We start from the raw sequence: 12202 nt of genomic DNA on the forward strand, positions 1-12202 counted from the left end.
GAATGACTTCAAAAACAAGAGACTTTGATATGACCATGATAAGATTTGCTAAAACAAGTTTCAAAATTTTTAGATATATTTCCTATCACAGGCAGTAGCGTAGACGATGAAAACATTACACTTATGTTTCATAAAAAGATGATTGTGCTGAATAATTCTGGTGTGGCCGTGGCTCTCTGGATTTCAGACTARGGGAAATTCACAGTCCAGTTTTAAATCCACTTACACATGATTGATTAGAAAAAATGGAACGAGCTAAGAAGAAGAACTGAAAGTACCACTTATCGATAATGTTTATGGTCTTGGTAATTAAATTAGCCACTCAAATAAATTCTGTAAAGCTGGTCATTCCAATCCCAAGATTATAGGTATTAATAAGACACAGGAAAAAGGGAAAAATTATAGAAGGAATGGCTATAATAATGACCACTTAAACTCAAGCATGCGATATCTGGAAACTCAAGTGAGGAGAAGCACTTCAGGGCCCAAGAACACTCTGTTCTCTCCTTCCTTTCTGATCACAAGCCACAAACACACTTAAAAAATGTCATRAGGAAGCAGCAGATACTCACATTTCCATTTTGCAGGGAAGGTAATGTGCTGACTGGCCAGCTCACCAGAGGTGGTGGAGCCTCCATGATTTCAAACTTGGGGTCCCGTGCGACGATCATCCTGACAGAGTTCCCACAGTTCCTCAGCACYTGGGCAACTTGCTCACTGGTCATTCCCTGCACGTTGGTCCCTCCAATCTGCAGGATGTGATCTCCAGTCTGCAGCCTCCCATCCTTCAAATGCAAAGAAAATGGCAAAAAGTGTTTCCAGTCCATACATGAAGTATCTGTTCCACCACAAAACTGAAACTTTGCGGGGGCATCTTCAYGGCCGTGAGAACCAATGTGAGAAAATGCCAGGAAAATTACCAGGGTGGCAACATTTTAAATGATTCAAGGACTCATCTGCACAGCCACATGCTGTTTTTTCCACTGTTTTGCTCATTTAGGARAAAACAGGCAACAATGTTTTATAATCCCCCAGATTACATTGTGCATTCTGTTTCACAGAATACTCCTCGTCAGATAGGGGTTAAAATAAAAGCATTTTGATTTAGGACATTTTAAGAGCTTTTCCCTCATACTTCTATATTAGCCTGGCATTTTTTTCTCACATGACCAGCTCCAACTCGAGTGAGGAAATCCACTGAAGGTAACAAGACTCCACACAACCCATTTTTTACCTGATAATTATGATTCATAACCTACATCATCATTCCCATTATAAGCAAGAATTCCTAGCACCAAATCCTCAGCTGGTATTGATCAGCTCAGCTCCACCACCTTTGGTGCCTTGATTTATACAGCAATCACAGAGCTATTCCCAGAACCAACTCAAACTCATTTACAAACTCATCCAATTTTAACATGTACATGCCTCATTATTTCACATGTTCTTAATGATGCCTCATTCAGCTGAGAATGATGTGGTGAGTTCTTAGCTCAYATGCTTCGTTGGTAGCCAAAACACTTTATTCCTTACAGCAAAACAGGTGTTAGGCAAAAATTTAAAACTACTCATTTATACACCACAGGTTCAGAGGGAGACAGTCAAGAAAAAGCCAATTTTTTCCAGTAGAGCTCTCCAAATTTCCAGCTTTTCTTTCCATCCTGTACTAGAGGAAGTATTTTTGCCTCTCTCTTTTGTCTTGCATGGGTTCCAGTCCTCAAATATTGTAACTCATCATGACCAAATTCACTTCAAAAATCYGAATCTGCTGTGTTTGAGTGTTCTACTCCTGAAATGTAGCCAGACTTAGCACCAAGCCTTTAAAGAGGAGCAATCAAAGGGTGCAAACTGTGCCTGTACAACTTCAAAAGGCTTTGCATCAAACCTCAGTGTCTCCTTGAACTGGTCAGGCTGCAAGGCAGGGATCAAACCCCACTCCAACGAAATCCACTGAAAACAGGACATTTTCAATCTCCAAACTGAGAGTGAATGCAATGCAGTGGCTCTGGCAGATTCTCTTGCCTGACAATCCACTCAGAGTTTGCCCCCACAGAAGCTGCCAAATGTCCCAAATTCTACAGAGCATTTGTCCTGCCCCAGACTGACCAAAGGCTGAAAATATAAAAATATCAGGCAACTTCTCAGAATTTCTGCGTGTTCAACAATGTTACAAAAGCCAAAGCTCGTCTGAGAAACAACTTAATTTATATCAGGTGCTGACTTTTTCCTCAATCATACCTTCAAYGTATTTATTTGTAAAGCATGTGTTGGCATTCAGACTTTGATGYTATCAGCTTCCCTTTGTTTAAGTATATTCGTTTATTTTGAGACTGTCAAAGGCAGTTAATTATACCTTGCAATCAAACAAGAAGTGACATAATATAACAAATTACCCGATCTGCTAATCCCCCAGGAACAATTGTTCTTACAACCACTCCACTCGACTTTCCTCCTACAATTCCAAAGCCTAATCCCGAACCATCGTTAATCAGCTCAACGTCTTCGATGTGGCCCCAGTGAATCTGTAATTAATAAAAACAGGAGATTTTAATTTCGGACCATCATTAGCATTTCTCACTTTCACGTGCAGCAGGAACGAGGAGAATTAATCAGAGCAATTTGCTGTCTCCACCCCACATACTGGAGATCTGTGGGATTTGGTTCACTCAGCTCCATTTCCTCATAAATGCTCGGTGGGATTTCTCATCTGTTTTTAAACACACATTTTGTCCTTYACTCTCAGGATAACAGGATACTAGGAAAAAGCTCGACTTAGAAAAAGCAATTTTAAGGTTTTCCTGCCAAAACAAAAAGTATCCTTTTAGTTTTTCATAAATCCAGAGCACTGCAAACAAGAGGGAAAAACAGAGGCAAGGAGCTTGCGCTGGCCCAGTTTTCACTCAGCGTTGCCCAAATTCTCATTTCTGTTATTTCACTCACWCACTCTGAACACCACCATTCAGCACTGAATTAATAGCACAGCTCAATATTCTGCCATACTGGATTGGAAGCAAATTTCTGAGCTACACTCTACCATGACCTTATGTTCTACAAGACAATCTGAAAATAACAAAGCTGTTAAGCAACCCAAACCCAGCCAATGTTTCTGTCAGATTAATATCTCATACAGACCCAAATGGAGCAAAGTGGGCAGATTTAAGTCTTCTGCAAATAAAGGATTTATTAGCACACTGAAAATCTTTGCCAAAGCCAGTTAAATATCATAAAAGAAGTTTAAAGACCCCCTGCAGAGATATATATTTGTATTTTATTTTGTTAGTCTGTTCAGTGCGGATCTTTCAATGAAAAAGCAGTTAAAATTTAATTCTTTAAAATTTTCAGTGCAATAAACAATATTGATTATCCACTAAAACCTTCAGATTTCACTACCTCTGTAATAATCATGAGGGAAATAATTACTAAGAGTAAGGAAAAGCACTGCTTTTACCCAGRTTTTCATCAGAATCCGCTAGCATAATAAATTCAGATTCCAATACTGCAATCTCTGGATTTAGGTGTGAGGTTTGACCGAATTCAGGGAAGCCACCTGGACCATATGGGTGGAACACAGATGGAAGTTCAGCCCTGGTTTATTAAATGTCCCAGTGACAAGCTCTCCTTTGTCATAAAAAACAAAAGGCTTCCCAATCACTGAAATTTGCAATGGAAAAAAAAAACCCCAAACCAAAAGGAAGCTGATAAACAAACAAGGATTGAGAGGTTCTTTAACAGATAAAYTGTGTTTGTTTTTTCAAACAAAGACAAGGTTTTTCAGTGTGAGCAGTGCCAGTTTCAGTTGGTTGGGCGGTTTCAAGCAGCGTTCATGGCAGGTTATGTTTACTCTATTTTAAGAGGTAATCAGAGCATCTTTAATCGCTGAGCACAAGTAGATTTCAGCTGGGTATACTCATAAAATGCTTCATYCAGCCTGTGCTGAGCAGACCCTGCTGATAAGAATATGGTGATCTACTAAAGCTTCTGCTATCCCACAAAAACCCAGGCTCTGTTTTATAACAACTCCACACAGCTTTGCAGTGGAAGCCCTGTACTTACTGCACMGTGAGTCTAAATGAAATGTCATCACATAGGAAATCTGATTAAAGAAAAAAACCCCTCCATGTAAAACTTGCTAACACAAACACTTAGAGCCATGGGGGAAAAAAAAAAATCCATCCCAGCTCAAAATCTGATTTTGACAGTATTACAACAACTCACGGTCTCAGGTGGATTTACATCACTTAATAAGGCAGTTCTGCTGTTCCCTTGAARCGGCTCCCGAGCCACCACCAGATGCAGGGATCCTGTGGATTGCTGGAGGAGGGCAATGGCGTGCTGATGGGAAATGTTCTGATCCAATGGCGTGCAATTAATGGCCAGTATGTGGTCATTTTCCCTCAGCCTTTGATCCCTTAACAAAACATTGAAAGCAATTTTTTAATGCAGCGCAGTGACTTCACGTCAGGCTCGTGCGACTGAAATATGAACATGCAAAATCCACGGTTGTGCAAGGTTAAATGTTTCTGTGTTTTAAAAATCTGCTTATTAGGGTGCCTTCACCAGCTTACAAACCACTTTCAATGCATGCTGTTCTGAACTACCCAGTCACATTTTGTTCCTGCTTTATCACAGTACAGAAATTTGCTCAGTTCTTTACTTTGCTTCTATTCAAAATTTAATTGCGATTTCCTCCTTACGAAATTGAACTACAAAGCAGAAAAAAGTATTTTTGTAGTTACACAAAAAGCTAGGAACTGTTCTTCATTATGTTTAGCACTACATGACACCATCACTAAGTATGCACAACCCAAGCTTTGATGCAGTTTGGTATCATTATTTAATCTAAAGATCGATGTGCTGCATATTTATATTTTACTTAAAATTTATAGTATCAAGCTTCAGACATGAAACTTTCTTGGAGCAACACAGAGTTCAGTCGCTACCTTGAGATAATATAAATTTCACAGTTAATTCACCCCAGTGATGAATTTAGATTTGTGACAAGAGAGAAACCATCACTCATCTCCTTTGTTAAATATTCATTCTGAGCACGAGACCAAACTGTTACATAGACAGACACTGCCTTCAAAGCTCTGTAGGAATCCAAAAAAGTCTCCAGGAGATCTTGTCTCCGAAGCAAAATGGAAAGCATGCTGGGGAAATTTATAAACTCCGAAACAATATAACTGCACATCTTAACTAAGGCATTTTAAACTTCCTTTTTATCACGCCACATTTAAGATGTTTCCCAGAAATCACTTTCTTCGAGCACTAACCATATTTCAGATTCTCTCATCAAAGAAAGTGAGCAGCAGGTCATCAAATCCTAAAGTGAGATATTCACCCTCTTTTGACATCCGGATCAGTCCATCTGTCTCCACTTTGAAAGAGCCTTAATATGCTTTTCTTTAAGTGTTCTCTGGTGTGTTCTCTGCGGGCCCATCGCCATTATCATTCCAACCTCTCCCCACTCTTTTTGTCATCCTGTGTTGGCACTTCCTGACATGTGTTATTTAAAAAGTGACACCAGTGACTTGAAATCTAGACACATTTTCTTGAAACATAATTCCGAGCACTGCGTTTGTCTCATGCCAAACTCTCGTGGCTTTACAATCGCATTTTATTTTTAAAGGATTGCGCTGCCTTTTGTTGTTGGGTGAAAACCCACAGACAATACAGGAAGAAACTGCCTGAAGCCTCGATTCTATGATGACATCTGTGCAGGGATCTGTCAGGAGGAGTGGATCTAAATTTACACGGGAAACAAACAGTAAAACTATCTATAAATAGGGCATTGTCAGAGGAACAAAAATAAAGGAATGAGGGGGGAAAAAAAAATCTTTCAGGGACACAATGTGTAGAAATTAAAAGGGAATCTAATTTTTGTTTTCTTTGTCTTCTTTCCTGAGTTTTCTTTTGTTTTTTTTAATCAGAACTCAAGATTCTCTAAAGTGAGTCACRATTTCTGGAAATTCCATTTAGGAATGGCTCGGATACTTAAAACTCATCTGAAAACCTGATCCTCAAAACATGAATCCCTTTAGTCRAAAAGCCAGAATCCAAGATACCACCAGCAAAATATCCCACCAGATAACCCAGACAAACATGTTWTTCTGATAGAGTTTTCAACGTGAAGGTCATGACTTCTCCCTTCATGGAAAATGCAATTTTCCAACACAATTATGAAGATCTCACCTGTCAGCTATGCTTCCTGGCTGCACTTCCTTGACAAAGATACCAACTTCTCCCAGGCTGGGATTTTTAAGGGCAACCACGCTAAATCCGAGACCTCCMACGGAAGGTTTATCAATGGTTATTGATTCTATTTGTCTTCCCTAATAAAACAGAAGATAAAATGATTTACTAATTTTCAGTGCAACACAACGAGCAAGTTTAAAATTTATGAACGCTGGGAGAATTATTCTCCTCCTAAGACTAAACAAAGGCAAAATACTGAATATGTTATTTCTATAAAAGCTCCTCCATTTATTATTTTTAATATAGCAACGTATTGGATATGCAAGCACTCTGAGGTTCTGAAACCTCAGGGAATTTAAGAGCTGCCTTCACACTTCATTCACATTATGAGATGAATTCCAAACTGGATGAAAACTATGAGCGAAGTGCTGTCTAGAGCAATATATTTGGGATTTCTGGAAAKGCTGTATAGCTGAACTAAATTACTTGTCTTTTGGCTCCCCTTGCTTTTAATGCTGATTTTTAGGTGTGCCTTCAAAAGACTGCAGCTTTTAAATAAGGAAATTAATTTCCTCGCCCTCCCCACAGCTTCACACTTAATGTTAAAAAAGTTTGCTTTTGCAACTGTCTTTTTTTTAGTTCTAATACAAGAATGCTGGGGTTGTTTACTGGGGAACACTACTGGGAGACTGCACTGCTATCACAGCTCTTTTATTCAGAATAAAGTGCAGTCTGCACTGCTAAATCTTATCTCTGATGAGTTAATGACACACTAATGAGAAGAGTAATGCTCGAAATATTACAGCTACATTAAGGTAGTCAATTAGCAACAGTTAGTTAATATAGAAAGGCATGACTAACCAATTAAAGGAATGGTTCAAAACAGCACAGAACAATACATTTGTGGTATAAATGCCAATCCCACATGGGTGGATGTCTGCACCTGTGCAAGTTTTTAGAGAATTCAGCACATGCTACATCACAAGTTTTTAAAACTGACCTCTGTCTGGCAAAGTTAAGGTATATTAAATAAAGAGTTAAATAAAATATTACATGCTAGTGTTTTAAATCCTTTGCACTGCTCATAATGTTGGTACATTTCCAATTTTAAATGTACTTGATAAACAAGTGCCTCCATCAAAACAAGTTTCTGCTGAAAATGTCCATTTTCAATTAAGTGTCATCAAATACCAAAAATGTTTTCTGGCAGCTGAAATTTCCTTACTACATTGGTGTGTTTGGTAGAAAGTAAAACAGAAAATTGGCAAAGAAAGTTAAAAAAACAAAACAAGGCACCAAACCACTTCCTATTGCTGACATGGTCTTCCACAGGGAAAAGTTCTCAACACTTCTGCTTTCTCCTGCTTCCAGACACACAACAAAAAAGAAGCAGAGCGAAACGCTCCAAAATGAAAATAAATTTTGTTCACTAACCCTGAGAGCCTTACCTTTGCCATTTGCTGGATGATCATGTTAAATTCATTAACTCCCAGGCCTGGAGTGAAGGCTGATGTTTTGGGTCCAGGTGAAGTGCAAGGTGTCCCAGCAGTGACTGATTTGTCAGCAAACACCAGCAGCCCCCTCTTGGTAAAATCAAAATCCACGGAGCGGTCGGGAGGCATGTAATTGAGCTGTTGAAAATGAACAAAAGTATGGAAAAACCACTGAAAACAAAAAAAAGGTTTCCCACAAACACCATTTTGTGTGCAGACTGCCAAAGGAGTGAGAATACTCCTGTTTCTGTATGCCCATTCACACAAATACAATCACCTGTATAAATCAGGCAATGCTAATACATAAGCTGTAACCAAGGCACCAAATCGAATTTGAACTGTTTTTCAGAAGGCAAGTTCCCTGAATTTTTCAGCTGCATTTCTCTGTTTCTTTCATGCTTCTCCCCTGCCTGTGCCCCTTATCCTCTTTTCACCCTGGTATTCCAGAAACAACACATGCAAAAGCACCAAACACTAAAGAGGCCCTCAAGACCTGATGCAACTGTGAAATATAGGCAAACCTGTATGAAATTTTGGCACAAAAATCCAAATATTTTCAGTCACTAGGGAGCCCGAGGCCTGATCTTTATTATCCCCTCCCCAGAGAGAGCCTAGGGTACAAACCAACCACCACTGAATGTGTTATCACTGCCAGAACTTGCACTTGTAGCCCTCACTGATAATGAAAAAATGCAAAAAATATTCCTAGGGCAACATAGTYAACTATAAAATCCCATCCTGACTGAGGCTGTTGGTGCTTAAACAGAATTTCAGGAAAGCCAAWTTTTTTTAGATATGAGAGCTCTGACTAGGTTGAATATAAAGCCCACTATACCACAGTCACTTCTTAGCTATATCTGCATTTTTATACATTTTTGAACAGCCTGCAGACATGCATCCAAGCTTTGGAAGGAAGGGATGCAGCATCAGTTCCTGCAGTTATGCCATGGATGCCCATGTCCACCAAACCCAGTGTCAGCTGGCTCTATAAACCAACTCACACGAGTTCCAACCTCTGCTGAAGCTAAAACATTTTAAAACTCGCCCAGGTACAGCAGCATCAGAGCTTGGAAAATCTTCAGGTGGGGCTTTCTGAGACTGCACCTCCCAAAGCAGGTTAACCATTCTTGTACTAATCAGCAGGAACTCAGTGATGCTGTCTTTTAAGGAGAAAAGATGCTGCCAGTGAGCTGATAAACAGCACTTGTGAAAAACAAAGGATCCCAGTTCCAACCCTGATCAGAATCAAAACACTGGAGCTGATATCTTTTGCAGATGTTTTTTTTCCAACCCAACCCTGCCTCTCCTTCATCCCTTTCAGAGCACGCTGTCCCATGATCTGTTTGTTGCAAAACCAATTCTTGTTTCAGCAGTGCCTCTGCAGACACCAGCTCCATGGAAGAAAAAGAGCCCAACACTCACTCACACCACGTTACAGCTTATTAATGAGAGCAACCTCGTTACCACACACCCACACATCCTGATTTAAGTTCCACTCGCCCAGAGTTATCATCACACCAACAACAGTAATTTTACACTCACTTGTTCCTTCAGCTGCTTGATGGATTGCTGCAGAGTGAGTATCTGGTTGAACAGGGGGCTCCTGAGGGTGTTCCTTAGGACAGCCAGGTTTTCCTGGTGCTGGGAATCCCTTTTCTCCTGCAGTTTTGCCTGCAGCCGATCCAGGATYTGCAGCACCTGCTGCTTATCTGCACCACAAAGGAGCCCAGGTTAAAAACAGAGCTTCTTTGCTCAGTGCTCAGCAAAAGGAATCATTTTCAGGCCACGTACCTGCTGCAGGATTTTCTGGCATCTTGAGGGGTGTTTTTGGAATCACTCAGAATAGCCTAAGTGAGGTTTAAAAAGAAATAAATCAAATTAATAAATGATATATTCAAACAGAATATTAACAGTTGATAAAAGCAACAATAAAATACTAAGATAATTACATCAAATTTAATAAAAAAATACTACTACTCCCTGTTGTTTAWCCAACATATTCATCAAAGCTCTCAACACAGCCACACCATATTCAAAATCTTTTCCTTGTTTCACATGCTTTGCCTTTCAAACACAGGAAGGAATATGARCAACACTTTCAAATATGAAGAAAAATACAGGCTATGCAAGTGAAAAGGAAAATAAAGAAAACCAAGACACAGATATATTCAAGCAAATCATTGTGAATATTGACATTAAAGCTGYGACCTTCAGAAATATACACAGAGATAAAGTCTACCTGTTATTTAGAAGATACTTGCCACCTGATCATTTGCAGACAGTATTCATACCATGATAGCTCAGCCCTCTGGATGGCAATATAGGTGAAACTTTGTGTTTCCCTTAAAAAACAATGAAGCTCCCTTCACTCGTGGGACAGCACAGAATTAAAGCCCAAAACGGAGCCCTAATTCAACACGCTCCTTATATAGGTCAGCTCTAATCACACAGATGAGGGAAAGCTGCTTTCTCCTGCAGGTGTTTGCCATTTGCTCTCCTACATCCATGCACAGCTGAATATCCTTTATCAATCTCTGAAGGAGTGGAATATCCTTTACCCTGCTCCTCCACAGTGCAAAACAGAACAGGTCTCCAGCTGGGGCTGAGGCCTAGATGGCAGTATAAAAACAACAGACTTGCAATTAGAAGCGATGATAAATTTGTACCCTTGCTCGCACGTTATTAAGTCGATGTGGAGCCTGTCATTCTGAAATCTATCAAGGCAGCTCTACCAAACAAGATTCCTTCACTCAGTACAAGCTCCTCTGAAAGAAGTCAGCCATTTAACWGCACAATTTACATAATTTTAATTCTATCCAGTGTATAACTGTGTAATTTCGGAATAATGTATTAGGAATTATTTTGGAACAAAAATAGCCATATCCCTCTCTCTGTGTAAAAGGTTTTTATTTATTTTTTAATCTAGCAATTCAAGCGTAGCCAGGGTCACATGGTGAACGTGACACCAGGGTAAAGCACATTCCAGGGGCTCTCTCCCAGCAGGACCTCTGATCCTTTCAGCTCTGTCTCTGACGCTGTCTGTGCTCACACTGAAAACATCTGGAGTTCTGGGAGGACATTGTTATATTTACTAAAATATTAACTCTGCAGGTGAGTAGCTTCCATTCTCCTGSACAGTCAGGGTAAGTTGATTTACCTAACAGGGGAAAAGAAGTGGATGGAGGCAAATCACAAACCACAACTTCAGATTTCTGCACCCTTTGCTGTGCAGCTTTGGCTCCTGCAGGAATTCCTGCAGAACTCGGTGGGTCTGTGTGGTTTCCACACAGGGCCAGGCAAAACCAGTCGCTTTGCACGACTACTAACAGATTTAGGAGGTCATTTTAAATCAAACCTGTAGCAAGAGTTGAARCAGCAAAGCCATACAACCCCTGAAAGATTTTCAGGAATGCATCTGAACTTTTGGAAGTGCTGCAGCTTTATTTTCTTTTCCATTCGAAATAAAACACTTCTAAGAGCACAGCAGCATTTGATTCTGTGCTGGGAGCTGATTCTGAAGAACAGATGAAAACACCACTTCCTTACACACTCCTGAGTCTTCATTAAACCAAAAAGACAAAACTTTAACTCCTCAACTGAAAATCCTGCATGAACCTTAACAAATCAGGACAAAGGATATGGAAATTTGTTCTTTCTTCCCGGTGTAACTTCCCTCCATTCGCTTCCCTCCTCTGTTTTTCTACCTTGCATCAGCAGTAAAAGAAGGAAAAAAAACTCTAAAGCAAAGGAACCAAAATCAGAAAGGGATGGAAAATAACTCMTATGAGGAAAAGTGGCTTGAAACACCTTTAAACCAGCAGTGGGGTGAGGAAAAGATTAAACCCAAAGAAATCCAGCATGGCAGGAAATAACGACGACTTGACAGCACCATGCCCACCCAAGAGCCAAAGCCAAGAGGCTGGTCCAGCTCTCCAGCCCTTTGTCATGCTTTATTCTTCCCTTTCCCTTTTCCATTCAGCTGATCCCATAGTGAGCTGGAACAGGGAGCTAAACAYGCAGAAAGAATCCTTCACGTTTTGGTGGGGTGAGCTTTGTGCCCAGTCAGCTCTGAGCTGCCAGCACTGGCAGGAGGGGACAAGAGGGGATGGGGTGACGTGTCCACACCTCCCAGCAGGACCAAACTGCACCACAAGAAACATCCAGCCCCACTCCAAAACAGCCTCCAAGTGCCCTGCTGACCATCCCCAAAATTAATCTTTTTTCCATGACAACAACAGCAATTATGACAAAGGGGACAGACCAAAGAAAACTGGAGATTTAAATTTAAGGAGAATTATAGATAAGAGATCTTGGCTCCATCGAGGCAGAAGTTCCCTGGAGAAGGAGGTGCAAAACAGGAGGGAAAAAAAAGATTGAAGAAAGCTYCAGCTTCTTGCTTGAGCTGCTCCAAGTGTCTCTAAGAGCCACTGCAGGCCACTCGTGCTGSTGGACGCCCAAGTGGATCTCAGGGGGTTGAACAACAGTTCAAGTTTACACAGCACTTTGGGGTTCCT

General features: G+C 40.4%; 1 protein-coding gene across 4 annotated transcripts in view; it reads right to left on the reverse strand.

Annotated features, from left to right (window-relative positions):
• PATJ (PATJ crumbs cell polarity complex component) overlaps positions 1–12202 on the reverse strand; it is a 140012-nt gene that overhangs the window by 124508 nt on the left and 3302 nt on the right. For all 4 annotated transcript variants that reach the window (XM_057370399.1, XM_057370398.1, XM_057370400.1 and 1 more), the window contains exons 2-8: positions 9480–9535; positions 9231–9397; positions 7644–7826; positions 6193–6332; positions 4216–4408; positions 2394–2522; positions 573–785 (exon numbers count right to left, since the gene is read on the reverse strand). In XM_057370399.1, coding sequence (XP_057226382.1) covers positions 573–785; positions 2394–2522; positions 4216–4408; positions 6193–6332; positions 7644–7826; positions 9231–9397; positions 9480–9501 — 1047 coding nt within the window. In that variant the 5' untranslated portion in view covers positions 9502–9535. The remainder of the gene's footprint in view (positions 1–572; positions 786–2393; positions 2523–4215; positions 4409–6192; positions 6333–7643; positions 7827–9230; positions 9398–9479; positions 9536–12202) is intronic.

This window comes from Malurus melanocephalus, unplaced genomic scaffold (assembly GCF_030028575.1).
Source record: "Malurus melanocephalus ecotype Western Australia unplaced genomic scaffold, MMel_1.1 scaffold_125, whole genome shotgun sequence".
In the NCBI taxonomy this organism is placed as follows: Eukaryota; Metazoa; Chordata; class Aves; order Passeriformes; family Maluridae; genus Malurus; species Malurus melanocephalus.